At 35.9% G+C, this 22,424-nt stretch overlaps 1 protein-coding gene across 2 annotated transcripts in view; it reads left to right on the top strand.

Annotated features, from left to right (window-relative positions):
- Nucleotides 1-22,119, top strand: part of PCLO (piccolo presynaptic cytomatrix protein) — a 368,924-nt gene extending 346,805 nt beyond the window's left edge. For both annotated transcript variants that reach the window (XM_053672786.1, XM_053672788.1), the window contains 3 exons: nt 19,203-19,337; nt 19,773-19,918; nt 21,789-22,119. In XM_053672786.1, coding sequence (XP_053528761.1) covers nt 19,203-19,337; nt 19,773-19,918; nt 21,789-21,929 — 422 coding nt within the window. In that variant the 3' untranslated portion in view covers nt 21,930-22,119. The remainder of the gene's footprint in view (nt 1-19,202; nt 19,338-19,772; nt 19,919-21,788) is intronic.
- The last annotated feature ends 305 nt before the right edge of the window (nt 22,120-22,424 follow it).

The raw sequence follows: 22,424 nt of genomic DNA, 5'->3' as shown, positions 1-22,424 counted from the left end.
TGCTGTTGGGTATGTCATTTACTAGGAAGCCTGAGGTCGGCGCCACCCTGTATGGACAAGGAGGGTGTGCGCATCCCAATTCCGGGACCTGCATCACATACACCAGTTAGTGAATTGTGTCCTCTGGAGTGATCGAGGTGGTGTTCCCCTCAGAAGGACGTGGTGTATTATGTTGCCTGGACTTGAGGATTCAGAATGACTTGGGATTCAGAATGACTTGGGCAAAAATTGGATAAGGAATAACTTCTTTTATTATAAAGAAAACTGTTAACTTATACTTATTGAGAGTTTAAATTGCTGGGCACTGAATTAGATCATTTAATTTTTGCAAGGACCCTGTGATGGAAGATCCTTTTGTCCTGAGCCATATAATTGAGTCTGGAAGGTAAATGTGATGTCTGGGATAATAGCATGCTTCTTGGAACTGAGACAAAAAGGATGAAAACAAATACTAAAAATGACAGACTAACAGTAATGAAAGAAACTGGGATCCCTACTCATCCCTGAAATGGCAATCCTGTGCCTACCTCTGGATTCTCATCATATTAAAAAAATAACCCTCTATTTACTTAGTTATTATAAGTAACATTTTTGTTATAGCTGAGAGCATTCTTTAAGGGTTCAAAAGGAAAAGAATTCTTAAAAATGTAGTAAATAGAAGGAATTAAACCGAAAATAGAATGAACTGAATGGTAATGAAAAAATACAATAAAAAATTAAAGAAAATAGAATTAAATCCAAATCACCTCTAACTCCTGTGGATGTATGTAATTCATCTAATAAAAGATACATTTAATCCAAGTAGATGAAACAGACATATCTGCATGCTAGATGAGGTAGAAAGATACATGCAATTTTTACTCAAAACTGGTGAAATGGTGTCAAAGTCAGAAAAAATAAACAGAAAAATTAAGGCAAGAAGCAAGAACCTTCTTATGTTACCTGTGATGACCACTTCAAAATCATGATGTAGACAAGTGCTGGCAAGGGTGTGGCAAAAGGCAGTCCCTTTGCACTGCCGGAGGGAATGCAGACTGGTGCAGCCACTGTGGAGAGCAGTATGCAGACACCTTGAAAAATTAAAAATGGATCTGCCTTTAGACCCCGTGATTCTGTTGCCAGACAGCAACTGGGATCCTGTTGCCTGTCACCACTCTCTAGGCAAAATTTCAGAGGCAAAGATTTGGTGATAAAGGAAAGGGGTCTTTGTTCAAAAACTTCCAGGTTTTGGAATAACAGCTTTCCACATGCATTAGTCACTTAAGCCTATCAATTAAGGCTAAACTCTTTAACTCTTTAGTTATAGCTTTAATCACTTAAATCTGTCAATTAAGGCTAACCTATAATACCTGAGTTCTATCCTTTCCCCCTGTTAGTTTTAATTATTCCTACAGGGTTAATTTACAAATTAAAACAGCTTAAGGTACAAAAGCTATGTCATTTCTGAAGAATGTCAGGTTTCTGCCTCAGAGGTCCCCTCTAGAACACCCAAAGAAACATAATCCTGCACCTTAGAGCTGCTACCAGGCCAGCCCAATCCTGGGCTGCACCCAGAGTTTCTCCCCATCCAAAATCCTTCCAAAATACCATCCAAGGAGAAACTCAGGCACTGCATGCTGATCCTACAGGCATCCTCAAGGAAAAAGAGAGTCTAAGACCCAGAGAAAACCTGACCCCACCCATCCAAGAGCCCTTCTTTTATTTCAAATATTCTGGCCCATAATTCCATGCACTCTAGAGGCATTCAGATTCTCAGCCAATCTGGCCCTAGACTGTTCACCATTTTGCCTCAGCAAACTCCCCCTCTGGCTCCTTCCTACTCCTCCCCAGTGATCTGATCAGATCTCTCTGGATCAGTCCCACTTCTGGGAATATATCCAAAGGAACCGAAAACACTAATTCAAAAGAACATAAGCACTTTTATGTTCATTGCAGCATTATTTATAATCACTGAGATATGGAAGCAGCCCAAGTGTTCATCAGTAGATAAGTGGATAAAGCAACTATGGACATCAACACAATATACTACTACTCTCCTGTAAAAAAGAAGAAAAATTTACCCTTTGCAATGGTATGGATGGACCCGGGGAACATTATATGTGCTAAGTGAAACAAGCCAGTCAGAGAAAGACAAATATAATATGATTTCACACATATGTGAAATCTAATGAACAAACTGAACTAACAAAGAAAATCAGAAGAGACTCATAGCTGGAGAGCAGGGTGACAGCTGCTGGGGGTAGAAGGACTGAGCAAAAAGGAGAAAGGACTCATGGACACGGACAACAGTGTGGTGATTGCTGGGGAGAGAAGGGGATAAGGGGACTAAATGGTCATGGAAAAATACAATAAAGATAAAAATAATAAAAACATTAAAAAATAATTTTTTCACAGTAGCAGCATGAAGTCTGAGTCTAGAATATAACAAAATGCAACAATTATGAGAAAATTGCAAAATACTGTTGAAATTTATAAAATATGAATGAATAGGTATATAGAGCCTGTCCTGATTAATATCATGAATATTGCAATTGTTCCCAAATTAATATGTAAATACCACAAAAGTTTAATTAAATAATGAAATGTTTGTTATGGAATTTTTGAGAGCTGATCCTCAAATTTGTGTGGAAAATCTAACTGCCAAGAAATTTTTGAGTAAAAATGATGAAGTAAGGTTATTCCTGGTTATCAAAATTAATTGTAAAATTATAAGATATAAAATACTGTAGTATAGCATAAGTGTAGTCTAGTAGATCAGTGAAACATAACCGTGAAAAAATGTTTTCATGTATATGCAAACTTTATTTATACTAAAAACTGTATCACAGATAAGAAATTATCTGAAAAATGGCTACGTGCATGGAAAAAAATTCACTACTACCTTACACTATAAAAGGCAGTGAATAGGTAACTGTGGATGGTTCAAATGTCTAAAATGAAAATAACACTTTAAAAATCTTCAGGAGGAAATAGGGACTACCTTGGCAATGGCAGAATAAGAAGGAACTGTTAAAACACAAAACAAACCATAATGTAAAAGACCAATAAATTTAACCACATTACAGTAAAAATAACTTTGTTTCAAAAACTGACACCATAAGGAAAATTTTAAAATATGAATACTGAGGGCAGATGTTTGTTACACATATAAAGGAAATGTTTCAGGATCCAGTATGTGTGTGTATATATGTATATATTGTTTTCTTAAAAATCATAAAGAAACCCCAGAATGTGCAAAAATGTGATAAAATGGAATTGTATACTGCTGATAGAAGAGTAGTACATAAAATGAAAGCACAAACATTTCTGAGATCAATTTGAAAATAAGTTAAAAATTTGTATCTTGTTGAAAACAATAATTCCAATATATCCTATTAATTTGCTCTATCCCATCTAAACTTTTATCCATGCATGAAGAGTTACATATAAAATGTTGGTTTCAGCTTTGTTTATAATAATATATAATTGAAAACTATATTTATGCCAGATTGATAAATAACTTTATGTATTTTTCAATGATAGATGAAACTAGGTAGATGAAGGAAACTCATCTGATTTACATTAAGCACCCATTTTTTATGACAGCTCCCAGCAAACTAGAAAAAGTAGGGCCTTCTCTTCATTTTGTAAAGATTGTATTTCTTTTAAGAATATTTTATTGATTATGCTATTACAGTTGTCCCAATTTCTTCTCCCTTTTATCCCCCTCCTCCCTGCACTGCCCCCCGACCCCTCTTAGTTCATGTCCATGGGTTGTACATATAAGTTCACTGGCTTCTCCAGTTTCTATGCTATTCTTAACATCCCCCTGTCTATTTTGTACCTACTATTTATGCTTCTTATTTCCTGTACCTTTTCCCTCCTCCCCCTCCTGAATGACAACCCTCCTTGTGATCTCCATTTCTGTGATTCTGTTCCTGTTCTAATTGTTTGCTTAGTTTTTGTTTTTATTTTTGAGGTTTAGTTGTTGATAGTCATGAGTTTGTTGTCATTTTACTGTTCATAGTTTTTTATCTTCTTTCTCTTAGATAAGTCTCTAGCGTTTCATATAAGGGCTTGGTAATGATGAACTCCTTTAATTTGACTTTATCTAGGAAGCACTTTATCTGTCTTTCCATTCTAAATGGTAGCTTTTCCCGGATAGCGTAATCTTGGATGTAGGTCCTTGCCTTTCATGACTTCAAATATTTCTTTCCAGCTCCTTTTTCCTGCAAAGTTTATTTTGAGAAATCAGCTGATAGTCTTATGGGAACTTTTTTGTAGGTAACTATCTCCTTTTCTCTTGCTGCTCTTAAGATTCTCTCTTTGTCTATAATCTTGGATAACTTAATTATGATGTGCTTTGATGCGTTCCTCCTTGGGTCCAATTTCTTTGGGATGTTCTGGGCTTCCTGGACTTCCTGGAAGTCTATTTTCTTTGCCAGACTGAGGAAGTTTTCCTTCATTATTAGTTCAGGTAAATGTTCAATATCTTGTTCTTTCTCTTTTCTTTCTGGCATCCCCATGATTCAGATGTTGCATTGTCTAAAGTTGTCCCATAATTTTCTAAGGCATTTCTCATTTTTTTTGAATTCGTGTCTCTTCATTCTGTTTTGTTTGGATGCGTATTTCTTCCTTTTGTTCCAAATCATTGATTTCAGTCCTGGTTTCCTTCCCTTCACTGTGGATTTCTTATATATTTTATTTTTTTCCTCTTTGGGTAGCCTTTATTTCTTCCTTCACTTTGTGACCGAGCTCAAATATGTGAGCACCCTGATTACCAGTGTTCTGAATTCTACATTAGATAGGTTGTCTATCTCCTCATTGCTTAGACCCTTTTCTGGAATTTTAATCTGTTCTGTCATTTGGGCCATATTTCTTTGTCTCAGTGCACCTGTAGTAAGGGATGGAGACTTAGGCATTTGCCAGGGTGGGCAACCCTCCTCTAGTTGTGCCACTATATGTGGGGGAGGGGTCAGAAAGGGGAAAATGCTGCTTGCTCTGCTCTTGTCCCACTTTCCATCAGTTCCCTAACTTCCCACAAGTGGATTGGCCCCTTTCAGGTGCTAATTCCTGGGTGGCTGGGTTTATATACACTTTAGGATCCTGTGGGTCTCTCTAACAAACTCTCCTGTGAGTCTTGGAGTTTCTCCTGCTGCCTCAACTCCCACAGGTGTTTTACAGCCAGGGGGTTTGAGCCTTTAGTTTCCCCTTGCTGATACCCTCAGTTCCTCTGTCTGTCTTGCTTCCTAGTTGTTACCCTTGGCTTATCTGCATGCAAATGTGGGATCGCCCACATGGTCTTCCAGCTGCCACCATGCCATGGGTCATCTCTGTTCCAGGTGCCAGTCTCTACCCCTCCTACCAGTCTGGATGAATGTTTCTTTACCTCTTTGGTTGTGGGACTTCCATGCAAATGATTTTCTGGCAGTTCTGGTTGTTCTTTGTTTTTAAATTGGTTGTTATCCTTCTTTTGGTTGTGCCAGAAAGTAAAGCATTTCTGCCTATATGTCTATCTTTTCTGTAAGCTCAAGACTGTTTTTTTAAAACATGATTTTACTTACAGGAGAAATTTTGGCGTGTGCCTTTTAAGATCATGCTCAGCAAAGCTGTCCAGTTATGCTACTGGACATATTTACTGGGCATATGCTACTGTTAATATTTAACACAGCATTGGTCTTGGTTAATGTGTAAGGAAAGAAAATGAAGTAACAGGTGCAACAGACAGGGAAGAACAGATTATTTGTCGGCAGTGAGAATATGTATGTAGAAAATATGACAGAATAATAGATTTAATAAGAATAGATTTAAATCACTAATAACTAGCCATAAATATTCAAGAACAGCAAAGTAATAAAAATAATGATATAATTTATAATATCAAAACTAAAAAGTATCTTGGAGTTAATTTGTACAATAATCAGTATATCTACAGCAACTTCTAGATTTCATTAAAAGTGACTTTAAGACTCAAAGAGCATAAAAGAAAATTCAAATAAGTATAGAATTGTTCCATGCTTCTTAGTGGAACAACAAAATAAATCTAATAAAATTCCAAATAAATTACCAGCTACATAATTTTGAGGAACTCAATATACTTATTCTAAGTTTAACATGAAGAACCTCCTTTTTGAAAAATGGACCCCAAAACAATTCTGTGTTCACTGGCGTTGCTCAAACACTGGTTATTTTCATTTCTCTGACTCCCAGACTATTTGGCTTTTCTGACCCAGTGGACCTTTTGACTATTTGTACCAGGGGGCATGGGTGGTTGCAGTGGGTGCCATTTCTGAACTGAGCGTTAATTACTGATGTGAGATTCGTGGAGTTCCCTTTTCCTCAGGCATGGCAGTCACAAAAGGGAGGATGAGTGACTGTCCCATCAGCCTGAGAGGTTGTCGCTATGAAGAGCAGAGAACCTTCCAACCCTTCGATGGACATGTACAGTGAGAGAGTATTAAATCTTTTAGTTTTAAATCACTAATGTTTTGGTAGTATTTGTTACTACAACAGAATGTAGTCTATCCTGACTGATACAGAGGTGAAGTCAACCTGCAAGATATTAAGACAAAATGATCAAAAGAACTTGGCATTTGTGCAAGATGAAGGGAACAGTGGCATAGAGTACAAAGCATAGAGATAGATCCAGGGTTATATGGGAACTAAAAGTGGCACCATGTATAAAAAGGAACCATTTCTCCCTACGAGGAGAAACAGAACTAAACAAAACCCTGAATGTTGTCTAACTTCATATGCAATAGTTGATGTCCCATGAGGCTTTAACAGGAAGCAGTTTATGCATTCAAATGAGGTAGTTAAAGAATTTCATAAAATGACCATTTACAAAGATTAAAGGAACCAACAAGGAAATGTGAAACATAAAATGACTAGCAGCAATGTTTCCACTTGGATCTAAGGAAGCATGAGGAGGGCGGCTGTTGTCAGAACCCAGCCATAACTCAGCCTTGCTATAGGACAGGGTGTCAAACTCATTTTCACTGGGGGCCACATTAGCCTTCAGTTGCCTTTAAAGAGCTGAATGTAATTTTAGGATTGTGTAAATGTAACTACTCCTGAACAGTTAAGTGAGAGCTTGGTGCTGCCGCTGGATAGAAACAAGGTGCTGGTCCGGATAAAACAAGGAGGAGGGCCAGATGTGGTCCACGGGCCTTGTGTTTGCCACCTGTGCTCCAGGAGATTTGAAACAGGAGTTGTGGTCTCTATGGCAACACACAGCCTCTGCAAACAAGCCAGCAAAAGAGGATGGAATGAGAGAAGGCAATAAATAACCCAGACTTTTCCTCTTGCCCTCATGTCTCCTGCTGGCTCTTCACTGCTACAACCCTGCCCAGAAGTCATAGGGTAAGGAAACCCAGGTGATGAAGTTCGTGGGTTTTCTTCTTGGGGCAAAGCAAGGTAAGAAAATGAAGAGGAGAATTAGAGAGGCAACAGAGGATATCTAGCACAAGTGGGTTCAGAATAAACAATTGAGGTGGAATTCCAGATACTTATTTTATTTTCCATGGCAGTTAAGGACAAAGAAAGTAAGGTTGTAACTGTCAAAAAATAGGATTTAGAAAGAGTTTTATAGAATGATCAGTAAAATATTTCTAGATGTTGCATTAGTAGAAAGTGAAATACTGAAGAATCAGTTAAAACTGAAAGGAGGATTAAAATCACTGTAAAAAGTGGCAAAATTAAGAACCAAGAAAAAGAAATGATGTAATTAACCTAGTGGGCCCGTGGAAATATTTGATTTCCATAATCTATTCAACTCTCATTTAATACTTTAAGTAGTATTCACCGGGCTCATTCATTCAGAGTTAATTGGCTGCCTGGTCACCATCCTCTCCAGTAAGAAGTTGGAGCTTGTTCTTTTATTAATTGGTAGTCTCATTCTTCCTCAAAGAGCTGCTATTGTACTATTTTCTGGTTTTACCTTTAAGTTCATTCTATGGTGATGCTAATGTTTCTCTGTATTCAGAGAATATGTGTAGACCCACTTCGCCCTACCAGGTAGGTAATCTGCCTGCTTTTAGAAAGTCAGGTTTTCTCTGTTTCACAACTTAGATGGGAGACCTTGCCAAGGCCCTGTGCACTCTGGAAGTCAGTCTTTACCTCTTAAGCTCGCCGCTTCTCTGGAAAAGCACTTCGCAACCTCGTGTTCTCTCTGACCGGCTCTCCTACTTCACTCCTCCTGGAATTTGTTTTCCTGAGGCCTTTGACAGTTGTTTCAAAACTCCAAACATTTCAAGTTTAATGGCCATGTAGGTTCTTAGTGTTTCTTTTCTAATAGCAGGAGATTTTTGTTTGTTTTATGCCTGTGTTTTTGTCTGATACAAGATCATAGGAGGCTTTCAATTAAATTTTTTTTAAAAACCTCTGGTTATTTTCAGTCACAGTAAAATGAATACTAAGAAGCATGTCCAAAAGGACAAAAAAATTCCCTAAACACTGAAGGAAATCAATCAGAAAAAATCTATTTTTTCCTCCTAAAATTATGTTCTCTCTGGCTTTGTCTCAGAAAGAAAGGATTTCTTTATGTAACAAAATACAGAGAGAATGTGCAGGCCTGTCCTACATTCACAGAAACTCTTAAATCATACTGGACCAGGATGCCGGCCTCATGGCATAAAATATCTCCTTGAATCTGGGTTATTTCAAATACAGATTTTCATGAAAAGCTTACGGAACTCTTCTTCCTTGGAAAAAATTTTCTTAATCCTCACCCAAGGATGTGTTTATTGATTTTTAGGGAGAAGGGGGGAGGGGGACAGAGAGATTTATGTGAAAAAGATCCATCAGTTGCCTCTCATATGTACCCCAACCAGGGACTGAACCTGCAACCTAGGCCTGTGCCCTGACTAGGAATCACACCCATAACCTTTAAGTGTATGAGACTATGCTCTAACCAACTGAGCCACCTGACCAGGACCCTTGAAAAATATTTTATTGAAAACATAAGAAAATGTCTCCTCCCTCAGCCCCCACTTAGCCCTGGGACATGAAAAGCACTGACATATAACTGAATAACTTTAAATAATAGAAGCTTGGATACATACATGCACAGAATGACATTAATAAAACAACATATAAGCATTTTTTGGATGGAAGTATAGGTTTGGGGAAAAATTCAAAAATATATTAATTTGATGGTCTCCGCTTAATTTTGTGGGAAGAGTATGGGCTTTTGAGTCAGACCTGCTAAGTGACTTCCTTCAGACCTGGGCGGAAATGATACCTACTTTGTAGGTTTGCTTGTAAAGATAAGACAAACTATACAAATTCATTTGTTGAACTTCTAATGTATACTAGATGCTTTTTAATGAGATAAAAAGGCAAGGGTAAATAGGGCACAGTCCTTTCACCTTAAAGGCTGGAGAGTATAATGCATAAAGTGCCTGGAACACAAGAGTTGTTCAATACATCGAATGCATTGTTGTTACCATTCAAGTGAATTGTAATTCCCTACATACAACAAGTCAAGAAGAATAGGTTCATAAATTAATGCTTTGGAAGGGAAATGGGTAAGCATTTGCTCCCTCTCTTGCTTGTTCCTGGTCTTCCCACAAATCCTGAGGACCCCCTAAACCCCAAGGTCCCTCTCCCCAACACGCGGATGCCCACAAGCATGCACACGGATTTGGCACACAATTCCTATTGCATAATAATCACAGTGTTGACAATAACCTTCAGGCTGCCTTTTTAAAACCATCTAATCTAGATGTGACTTTTAGAAAATTAGTCAACCTAAAATTTAGTCTCCTTTCTTTAAAGTGAAATTAAAATGCCTCTGGGTATTTCATACATTTGAGGGAAAATAAGATAATGACAGAATTGTACATTATTTTTTTAATTATTTAATTGGCATTCATCACTCATATTATCATAAGACTCTTCACTTGTGTTAAACAATAGCCTTCAAGGCCAAAAGCTTTCCAGAAAGGGTTTACGAACTCCATGCTAGCCAGAAAAGAGATCAGATTGGGACATTCCCTCTGAGCCACCAGCAGCAGGGCCGGATGGAAAAGGCAAGTATGTGGGCCATCCTGGGGCTAACAAGGTCGTATACAATGATGAGTTTGGGGAAGAAAAATGTAAGTTGTTTTGAAAGAATTTACATTAGCCATAGATAAAAGGGGTAGGAGAAGGTGAAGCCAGTCTAGCTCTGGATCAGTGCAGAGTCCATAATGGAAAAGCTTTTGCTCTTTAGGATGGGTTGTGGGCAACAGTTCAGCAAGTTCATGTGTATAAGCAGGGTGAAGTGGCGCCTGGTGGTCGGCTGTTCTCTCTAGATAATCGTGGAAGTTAATTTCTAGATAATCTTGGAAGTTAATACAAAGTTTCAACATACATTCAGAAATGTAAGCAGTCTTCTGTTGGTTTGCCCTGCAGTTGTTAACTGATTAAGCTTTCTGGTCTCTTCCTTCTACCTCCAGCCCATGACAATTTAATTTAAGACATCTCAGGATTTTCTTCCTGTCACTTGGATACCTATGAATGTATACTTAAACAGTAAGAGAGTAGAAATGTGTACTTCTCGAAATATGTTTGCAATGAAGATATGTTTTTCTCTTGAAAACCAGTCATTGAATTATATGTAAACAAATTGTTTACATCTGATCACAAAGCATTTAACAAATCCTGTCTTAAGAACTCTCTTTCTAACCCTTTATTAATGGCATATGCTAGTAAAATGTGCTGGGCCCAAGCACTTATAGTTACCTATGAGATACACAGGGAAAAGGATAATGGAACTAGCTGCATGGGGTCATTTTCATTGGAAGAGCAAAGCTGATTTATCACATCAACTTTATGAGATCTTACAGTGAGGGTACTAGGGATAGAATTTAATTCACTCTAAAATGAAACAGACTAATTCCATTATTGCTTCCCCCTTCAAATATTACATTACTAGGATAAACCTTCAGAACTGTATTTCTTCATTCGTATTTAGTCCTATATATAAAATATTCTATACAGATAAGAACCTTCATCCAGAAAACATGTTTCTGAGAATTTAGTTAGCACATATCAGTGGCTTCAAGACAGCCTCTGGAAAACAATGATGTACCTGAAAATAAATTCAACACAAATAAGGTTACCAGAGTTATTAAAAGATCTGGTAGCTTTCCTTGTTACTCAAGGACATAGTATAAAGAAAAAGAAAGTACCAATTACAAATAATTATTGAGTACCATGGTCAAATTATTGAGTACCACTTGGAACTTTTGGAAGCAAGAGATATAATTTCAGCGTGGAAAGTAAAAGTATTATGGATTCGAGGGTAGGGTTATGACTGCTTGTAAATTATAGGGAAAGACTTGTGAATAGGACAAATTATAGAGAGCTTATTTCCTCTCTGTAACGAACCCAGCAAAGTGGAAAAAGACTGTTTTTTTAATTCCAATTTTAAAAGTATTGACTTATATAAATATTTTAAGACATATCTGTTTTGTTTATTCCTTGAATAAACTGAACAAAAGACCTACTAGTACAGATATTCTTGCCGTGGTAAACTTTCAATTGATCTTCCATTGTATCAAAATAGATTTATCAGATGTTGAGAAATAAAAAGAACTTATGCTTATTGAACAATTATAATTTCAGCATTGTAATAACAGCTTACCATTATTATGCTAGCATTTAAAAATTATCATTTAGACGTGCAACCGATAGAATAGAAATTATTGAAAGTGAAATACAACTATACATGAGGGAATATACATCAGTACTTCGGCTATTGACAGGTGTTAGGACACTAATAAGATTTTCTAGAATGACTAGGTTCAAAAACCCCGAATAGACAACAAGATTACTTAGAACTGAAGATGTGTGATAGAGGGCCAGGACTAAGTGATATGCAGATAATATCAGAATATATCAAAAATTATTATAGAATAAAGCTAATAGAGATATAAATAGTTTATACATAACCTTATTACATACTTTTTAGATGAGAAAATACAAAGCAGAAACATTTAAGACTGTCCAGCCATGGAACGAGGCCAGAAGACAGAATAGCTGGTTTTAAGAATCCACCTTAGTTCCATATTAGACTTTTCTCAGATTTGGAATGAAAGACAGGAGCTAGATAACAAATTATGAGGTGGTAGACTCTCAGGGCTAAATATACATCTTTTCTAACACCTATTCAAACTTCCTTCACTAGCAACAGTGACCTGTGACATTGATAGGTAGTATTTATTTGCAAATGTGAAGAAATCTAAGTGTTAATGAGAATTTTATTTATTGCCTTTTTTCCTTACACAGACATGCCTTTTACAAAGTATTATTTTTGTCTCCTTGTGTTGTCCACATTTTATTCACTTCCAGTTAATTAAACACTGCCTCTAGAGAGATTTTTGCCTAAAATGCTCTTGCATTGCCAGAAGCTGCTCAGGTTGCAGTAGAATTCTTAGAATTCTGAGAGAATGTAAGACTCAGTTTATAACATGTCCAGTCCAGTGTTACGGATACCAGTAATGTGAATAAAAAAGAATTGTTTTCTTAACCAAGACTTACTTATTTTAAATCACTTTTATGTTTAAGTAAATTCCATATAGAATCTATGAAGTATGATTATTTAATAAAGTATTTATTGCTATTTTGTTGTTTCATATGAATAACCTGCACAGTTGACCTACTGCACATATGTAGACAGTAACTTCCAACTATTGTTTAAATGCCTAAAATAATTGCTTGCTATGCCTTCTCTGCTCTCTAAGGTCCTGCTTGTGGCTAAAGTAAAATAGACCCTGAATAATCCTTTTATTCTGATAATATTTTTTTTATATTTTATTTATTTATTTTTAGAGAGAGGGGAAGGGAAGGAGAAAGAGTGGGAGAGAAACATCAATGTGTGGTTGCCTCTCTTGAGTCCCCTGCTGGGAACTGGCCTGCAACCCAGGCATGTGCCCTGACTGGGAATCGAACCGTGATACTCTGGTTCGCAGGCCCGCGCTCAATCCACTGAGCTACGCCAGCCAGGGCCTATTCTGATAATATTTTAATAAATATTCTGAGTGAATATCTCTATGAATGCATCAATAGTTTAAGAACATTTTTATAAGGAGATAGAAGGGGTTCTTATGAGAATCGAGCCCTACTTGGGCCACTTAAAAATTTGGAAGTTACTTACAACACCCAAGCCCTTGTTCTCTCATCTAAAATGGGGCTCATACCAACATTATTTCTTGTTGTGAAATCTTGATTATGTTTTGTTAATTGTAATATTTCTAAAAATATTATTTTCTAAAAATATAACTTAGATACATGAAAATATAGATATAGGTATGTATGTAAAATATATGTAAACTTCTTTTCTGAGAAAACTAAAAGCGAAAAGAGCACCACATATCTGAATGAAGAAAAAGCACCAGAGAATATGGAAAAGAAAGCTGTGGAAGATAAAAATAGGCAATTTTACAATTATCCTTAGTTGAAGCATTTTAGCTAGCTAAAGAGATAGACACAACATTTTTTTAAAAATGGAATTAAATTATTCATGTTATTTGTCAAAAATGATTACTTATATTGTTTTTTAACTTATTGAAAGGGATATATGAATAAAAACAGAGGGATAGTTTAATTTCAAGAAATGCAGTGGTGGGCAAATGTAGGCTCTGTGTTTTGAGTACTCACAACTATAAGCTTACTTTGGCCCACCTTGTATTTTAACCATATTAGTTTACTAAAGGTCTCACTAAGTTTAAGAAACAAAAAATTATTGATTTAAAATTGAGAATTGAAGAGGTTGTGTAATAATGATTTTTAGTATTATATTGCAATTTTGAATTTAATTGATTACTTATCTCCGTGAAAGAAATCAGTACTCATGCTTTTTTTTATAAAGAGGCAGAGATTTTTTTAAAGATTTTATTTATTTATCTTTAGAGGGGAAGGGAAGGAGAGAGGGAGAGAAATATCAATGTGTGGTTGCCTTTTGCTTGTCCCCTGCTGGGAACTGGCCTGCAACCCAGGCATGTGCCCTGACTGGGAATTGAACCGCACTCCTTTGGTTCACAGGCCCACGCTCAGTCCACTGAGCTACACCAGCCAGGGCCTTTTTAACGCTTTCCTTTTTCGTTATTTCATTGGTTGCCTGGCCCTCTTTCTCAGGCTCTTCTTTCTCCTTTCCTTCCTTCTTTCCTTCCTACCACTCATTACTACATCCTTTGTATTCTCTGCTATACTCCTTTAAACATTTTAGAAAGGCTTTGTTTCCTCTCCCCAGTGTACTCTTGCAGGGGACTTACTTCTTTCCCTGAGCCCTTTATAAATGTTTTCTGTATCCTTGAAGCAGTTTAAATGGGACATATCAGCATTTTGACAAACCAACATATCCAGGAATAGAGGATGCTCTTTTGATCCACAGATTTATTCTTCTGATATTTCAGAGAAATATTATATTTTAAATAAAACGTTATTTTCTGCTCTTTTTGAATTTACTTTTTCTGAGCAACCAGTTCTATTGGATTACATTTTTTACTTCTACATATCTGTCACTGTTCATGAACTTCTTTTCTCCATTTTCCTCTCTGTGTCATCCTAAGCTTTTCTTTCCTTTAAGTCAATCATGTTGCTTTCTATCTTATTTAAATGTGTGTTTTAGCTCCGTAACCCCAAATTTTATTTATTATTTTGTCATCTAACTTTTGATTTATGCCCTCTGTAACTCTTCCTGTTCTTTCTATTCTTAAATGGTAAGTATGTGCCATATTATAGCATAAATATCTTCTGTGGAGTAGGATTGATGTTTATTCTTTCAATACAACCAAAGTTTACGTGTCAGGACATCAGGAGGCCTGGAGACTGGTGGAAGCATATTTCTACTGCCCATTTACTCCCTATCCCAAACCAAATTACAAAACATCACCATGTGCCTGCCCTCTATGTGTGGGTTGCCTTTTTTGATTGAATGGCTCAAGAATATCTGGAGCTTCTGCCCGCCCTTTAGAGATGGCAGAGAAGTTTGTATCACTATTTATGATGCATCTGTTTCAAATGAAAAGGCATTCGGAAACTGTGAAAAAGGGCAGACATGATTGATAGTGACGACTCCCAATACCTTGTTCTTTGTGGCCGCCTTAGTAGGCATGCCTCTTTCTTCCTGTCGGAGAAACATTAAAGGACAGTTTGGAACATTTTTTCCAGATAGGAGAAATTTCTCAAGAACTTCACATGTATCACACTGTGGGGCATGTAAATTTAACTTTCCAAGAAAAAGCAGGCAATGTGATGACTTGAGAACTTTTAATTAGCAAGTTTTTAATTCCACCTTTCCTCCCCAGTGAGGAAGTGAAAGACAAGAATACATTTTTATATGCATGTTGAAGTTTCAAGACCTGTAGGGATAGGAATATAACCTGTAAAAGTGAATTTCTACTGAAGATTTTTCCCTGCTGTCTTATTTCATCATTCTCATTAGAGGAATCAATTCTGTCCAAAACTTCTATTGGCTCCAGATTGTGGGATCTCTTCTTGAATCCCTCCTTACCATGTTAAACTCTTTTTCTATCCCCCATCCCAGGTAAGGTTTGATAGATGGAACAGTCGTTCTATTTGCTTTGCTGTGGCTTTGTAAAAAATATTGCTATTGCTGTTTCTTAGATAGATTTTTACCCTGGTTATAAGTTTTGCTCTCTCTTTTGAGATATTATTATTATTATCTTTTTTGCCAGCATTCACTCCAAGTCGAGTTATGTCACATTCCAATAAAAAATATGCTCAGCTTTGGACTTGTTTTTCTACTTCATCCTGGAGCTCTAGGATAGGGGAAGCCCTGGTTATTTTCCCTGATTCCACTGAAACCCGCAGATCTTCATGATGAGCCAGGCTGCCATTCTCAAGGATTTTAGTATGACTTTTCTGGGGCTGCATACACTCATGGCTCATCCACTTCTCTGTACTAATTCTCAAGATTTTATCAATTTATCATTACTTCCGTGACAAGATTTTGTGATATATGGTATAGTCAGGAATACTCCTTCTGGAATCTTTCTGCCTTTTCATGCCTAGACACCATTTTGGGAGTTTCTGGCAGGAGACTATAGCCTGTTTCTGTTTGGTTGCTACTAGTTACCACTTTCCAAATTTTACCTTTTTTTCTTAGTTTCTAGATATTAAAGAAAGGAGTTCTAAGATCTGTCCTATTTTCTCATTTTTATGTAGAAGAGTGTATTCCTGTGAAGTTCTGTAAAATAAAACAGATCAATTAAAATAGGTTTGTTTATATGTATTTAGAATGATTAAGTAACCAGAACTGGGACTCAGAAGTTTGAAGAAATACATTACATCATATATTCAGTTTCTGTCAAGAATGTGTAAACACAATGTAAGCCAACAGTATTAAGTGATGCTCATGACCTAAATGTTTATACCAAATCACTGAGAGGAGAGTATTACCATAGTTAAGAACGCACATGTCATTTCTTTTTTTAATGCTTTTAAAATTATTTTATTGTTGTTCAACTACAGCTGTCTGCATTTTCCCCCACCACTCCTGAACCCCAACTATCCCCAACTCCCACCCCTGATCCCTCCCGCACCTCTTGGTTTTGTACATCTGTCCTTTATAGTTGTTCCTGAAAACCCTTCCCCGGTTTCCCCCATGATCCCCTCCCATCTACCCTCTGGTTACTGTCAGTTTGTTCTTAATTTCAGTGTCTCTTGTTATATTTTGCTTTCTTGTTTGTTTTGTCGATTACGTTACACTTAAAGGTGAGAGCATATGGTATTTGTCTTTCACCACCTGGCTTATTTCACTTAGCGTAATGCTCTCTAGTTCCATCCATGCTATCATAAAGGGTAGGAGCTCCTTCTTTCTTTCTGATGCATAGTACTTCATTGTATAAATGTACTAGTCTTTTGATCCACTCATTTACCAATAGGCATTTAGGTTGCCCATCATTGTCCATCATTTGCTGATTGTAAATTGTGCTGCTGTGAACATTGGGGTACATAGTTTCTTTTGGATTGGTGTTTCAGGGTTTTTAGGATATAATCTCAGCAGTGGAATTGCTGGGTCAAAAAAAGCAGTTCTATTTTTAGTTTTCTGAGAAAATTCCATGCTGTTTTTCATAGCGGCTGCACCAGTCTGCATTCCTGCCAACACTGCACTAGGGTTCCCTTTTCTCCACAACCTCTCCAACACTTGTTGTTTGTTGCTTTGTTTATGATGGCCATTCTGACAGGTCTAAAGTGGTATCTCATTGTGGTTTTAATTTGCATCTCTCTGATGGCTAGCGATGCTGAGCATCTTTTTATGTGTCTCTGGGCCCTTTGTATGTCCTCCTTGGAGAAGTGTCTGTTCAAGTTTTTTGCCCATTTTTTAATTGGGTTGTTTGTCTTACTAGAGTGGACTCAAGTGAGTTCTTTACATATTTTGGAGATCGAAGCCTTGCCTGAGGTATCTGACAGATGTGTTTTCTCATACGATTGGTTCTCTTTTCATTATAAGGCTGTTTTCTTTAGCCATGCAGAGCTTTTTAATTTGATGAGGTCCCACTTATTTATTCTTTCCTTTATGTCCTTTGCTCAAAAATAATATTGAGGCCATGTGTCATTGACTAAATTCATCCTTGGTTTTCTCTATTTTGTTGATATCATTTCACTTACCAGAATTTTGATTCATTATTTTTTCTACTATTTTTTCTCTCTTCTACGTCATTAATTTTAATGTCTATCTTTATGATTACCTTCCTTGTTCTGTTTTTCATTCTTTTTGTTTGTTTGTTTGTTTGTTTTACTTTCTTGTTCTTTTCCTAGCTTTTGGAATTGGAAGTATAAATACATTGTAATTTTATTTTTTTTTGTTGATAGAGTCTTAATATGTATGTATTTTCTTTTGATCATTGCTTTAAATGAGGTAAATGTTAAAGCTATTGGTTTTCTTCTATTATTATTTTAACTCTTATAGATTCTGATACATAATGTGTTCATTATCATTATTTTTCAGAATTTTTGTGTTTTCACGTTGTATTCTGCCATTCACCCAAGACTTGTTAAAAAGCTTTTGAGTGTTTGTGATCAGACAATGTTTGTATTAGCTTCATTATATAGAAATTGTTGTATTATAGAGAAATGTATTATACTTCAATACATGATCAATGAAACTCCAACATGCATATAAGTACATGTAATTCAATACACAATCAACCTTTTAATTCAATGCATGTTCTGTATGCAATTGAGAAGCAAATATATTCTCTGTAATCAAGGTGTAGTGTTTAATATATATCCTTGAGATGTGCTTTATTTTGATTTTGGACTCTCAATATTCTATGTCTTTTCTTATTTTAGTCTACATAGCCTGTCTTGTACTACAAAGTGTCAATGCATGGTTTCAGACACTTTCTCTCTTTTTAATTATACATTTATTGATGAAAGTGTTTCATTAATGAATTTGTTTTAATAGACATAAAAACCATAAAACCAATAGGCATGTGTGTTTTGGCTCACCATTGGATCCATTCTACCTAACAGAGTATTTTATCATAGACTGGGGTGGGAAATACAAGATTTGTTGGTAAACGAATACTGGGTGAATATATAAATTAGTAGAAGAAAGAGTAAATGAATAAAGAACATGACCTACCATGCATAAGTTCTTCAATAATATAAAGATCCAAGATAAACATTGGAAAGAAATACATTGAATTCATTTAAATCATTCATTGTATTTCCCCTTGAACAATTTTACTCCTACATGTTTTTCTTCACTGTTTTTTTACAAAGGAAATAGGAAGTAGAAATAACACACGGTGATATTTAGCTGTTAACAAGTGCTCTTGAGCAAGTCTGGTAATGAGCAATTACTGGCAAATGACTTTTTGCATTTTCTATGACTTTCATTCCTATAAATTATATTAGAATTCCATTATTTTTGTGTATTTCTGTCTTCCTATAGTCTCATCTATTATCTCTTTTGGCCTAAAAATTTATAGTTGAGTAATAATTTATCTACTTGCATGTCCTCTATACCTTCTTTTTAGTATCTTATCGTACTTTACATACTTTTCTGTGGGTATATAACTTACTAGTCTCCCATGAGATCTTTCATTCTGTATGGGCTTCGACCATATTTTATTCATTTGTGTATCCATAGGAAGCACTAACACCTGATAAACAATCAATGAATTATTCTATGAATGGATTTTTTCATTAAACATTTAATACATGTTATATATATTTCTTAAAAAATTTTTCTTTTATATTTCCAGTTAAAACTCAGGTAATGGGAGAAATCAAGGTGGCATTGAAGAAGGAAATGAAGACAGATGGTGAACAACTGATAGTTGAAATTCTCCAATGCAGAAATATCACCTACAAATTTAAATCTCCTGATCATCTACCAGGTATCTGATTTTATTTATTTATTTATTATTTTTAATTGTTTTATTGTTCAAGTACAATTGTCTTCATTCCCTCACCCATCACTCCCCCTGATAATGAGCAATATAATAAATCTAGGAATTCTTTAAAAATATGTCCTAAATATTTTGGAAAATGTAAACTAAAATTTGGACTGTACATCAAATATTTCTGAAAATTGTGAAATAAGAATTAATTTCTGTCACAAAGAATAAGTTGATATTTTAATGGGTTTTAGCCAGATTTTTTCTAAGATACTTTGTATATCTTTTCATCCTTTTATGTCATCAGAAACAAATTGAACACCATCTGCTGGCTTTGTATAAATTGTAGGAGAGATCTCAGTATACAATTACAATGCTTTCAATAGGACATTGTGTGGCTAATGAACACTTTACATGCTGAATTCTCATTTTCAGATTTATATGTGAAAATATATGTGATGAACATTTCTACTCAAAAAAAGGTCATCAAGAAAAAAACAAGAGTATGTAGACATGATCGAGAGCCTTCATTCAATGAAACTTTCAGATTCAGCCTAAGTCCTGCTGGACATTCTCTGCAGGTAATTCTGTATTACAGTTTTTGTGCAAACATTTGTATTCACACAGTATTTGTTTTGCATTCAATTATTTAATATTTATAAACTGATTTTATACTGTGTTACATTTCATGGACTAATTAATTTTTAGAGGAATCTTCCCAGGGGCCCTTTAGGATTTTACAGGCAACTCACCCTATCCAATTAGCTACCGAGTCTTTTCTACCCGGTCAGTTTATTTCCTGGAGAATTATTTTCATGCTCAATGCTACTAATCTTCTTTCGGTTCTCATCTTTGTTACTCAAATCTTTTCAGCACTATACCTGGCCTCCTGGCCATCCATGTTTTACCCTTTTAATTTATTTCATCATACTGACAACAGATGTATCTTTTTAAAACACTGGCAAGGTTGTATTAAAGCCCCTGCCTCATTCACGTTACCCTCTATGGTGAGCTCTAACTGTATGGATAGAATCACATTATCTTGTGCACCTTTCCACACACTCTGTATTTCAGTCAACAGCAGAATCTTTTCAAATCAGATTAAGCCTCCAGTCCCTTGCTCCTATTTTCCTCTACTTCACTAAGCTCTTCTCCATCTCTCTTCATCCAGCACAGTACTCTACATCTTTTAATGAAAACTCTGCCATTTAATGGTGAACTTTGATGTAGTTCAACATGCCTTATTCATATAATATTTTTATTATCTTATCAAGCAATGAATCCCAATCTGTCTCATGCAATAATTTATAGACTTCTCTGTCATTGTTTGTATTCTATCAGCTTCTTTAGCACAAGGGTGATGTTCAGTGTTCTTTGTTCCAAAGTCTATTACGATGATTATAAATATTGTGTCTTCAGTAGATGTACAGATAAAGAATAAAACAGGGAAAAGAAGGAGGAAGGAAAGTGCTGACAAATATGGGAAGAGAAGACCATGGTGCTGGCACTTAAAATAAAGGCCTGCAGTAGAGATAAATATAAGAGATATTGCAAAGCAAAAACTACATTCAGATAATTGACTTACATTATAGAGTGAAAAAGGTTAAAAAGTTAAAGGGGACTCTGCAGACTGTGTGGCAAAAACACCACATTTACAGAGATTGAGTAGTTAGTGAACTGAGAGATCATGAATGCGTTACAATGTGATAAATTTGACAAGCTAGGAAGGATCCAAGTAAAAATATACAATACCATTTGAAATACCAAAACCAGAGACCAAAAAGAGAGTCACAATCAGAAATGTAGATTATGAAGTCAGAAGTAACAAGAATTCTGATAGGAGAGAGAGAGAGAATTAATAGTTAGCTTTACTTAATGTTCTCTATCCTCCCTTCACGTGAGTTCTAAAAGAAAAAAAACTCTTGATTCTGAGATCCTATGGAATTCCAAGTAATAAATTGTGTCCCACACATGACAAAAAACCATTTTGGAAATGCATACTATAGTAAAATCACCAGTAAATTCAATGCCAGATAAAATCGCTCTTATGTTCTATCTTTCATGTGCACTCACTTACATACTCAGTAGTAGTAAAAATGTACCTAGGAAAGTGTGTGTGTGTGTGTGTGTGTGTGTGTGTGTGTGTGTGTGTGAAACTTCCCATCAGTTTAAGCATAAACCTGGTCAGAACTAGCTGGGAATACATGTCTGATCTAGAATTCTCATACCCTTCAGCATGTGTCTTTTCCTCTGGGAAATGTTGATGTGAATTAATTAATAATATGCAAATCTTTTGAGGACACTCTTGTTATGAGCTCACTCGTAAGTATGCCTGCTACTATATCTCACCCTCACCCTGCCTTGATTGTATTTTATCTTTGATGATAAAATGTCCTTATAAGAGTTTGAAAGTATATACATGTATATATAATTTTGGCTCTTTTTTTCCAGATTTTACTTTTCTCCAATGGAGGGAAATTTATGAAAAAGACCTTGATCGGTGAAGCCTGTATCTGGCTTGACAAAGTGGATCTCAGAAAAAGAATAGTCAACTGGCACAAACTTTTGGTCAGTCCAACTCAAACCCACTGAAGTGTGTCTGCTCAGGGTGTAGAAACCACACTATGTGATCTCAAATGAGCACTATAGTTGGATACTATTGTACTAAGCTGTGTTTTCTGGGGTAATCCTGAGAGGAGGAGCAACAGGCAAAAATATACTTAAAGCCTCGTGAATGTGTTGTGGAACCCAGAAACAAATGCAGATGAACACGTTTCATGTATAGAAGGCCAAAAAAAAAGGAACTCTGAGACCTTGGATTTCTTGCAGCTGTCAAGGAAAACAGTGAGAAAAATGTTGATTACTTAAAGCAAAAATCTTTGAACAGAGTTGAGAGAGCTAAAGGCAGTGTGCAAGGATTAAAATGGTTTCTAATGCAAACAAAAGTAATCTTTTATGCACAAGAAACTTGGTGGAAAGGAAAGAACTGATGTAACAAATCTGTTTTCGAAAGTTCAAAATCGTTTTTCTTCATCTTATCTTCTCAGACAACTTACTATTTTGAGATTCTTACATACACTTCACCTA

This window comes from Artibeus jamaicensis, unplaced genomic scaffold, assembly GCF_021234435.1.
Source record: "Artibeus jamaicensis isolate MK-2021 breed Jamaican fruit bat unplaced genomic scaffold, CSHL_Jam_final contig_787, whole genome shotgun sequence".
Lineage (NCBI taxonomy): Eukaryota > Metazoa > Chordata > Mammalia > Chiroptera > Phyllostomidae > Artibeus > Artibeus jamaicensis.
Note: the sequence above shows the minus strand (reverse complement) of the source record. Positions and strands in the feature narration are given on the sequence as shown.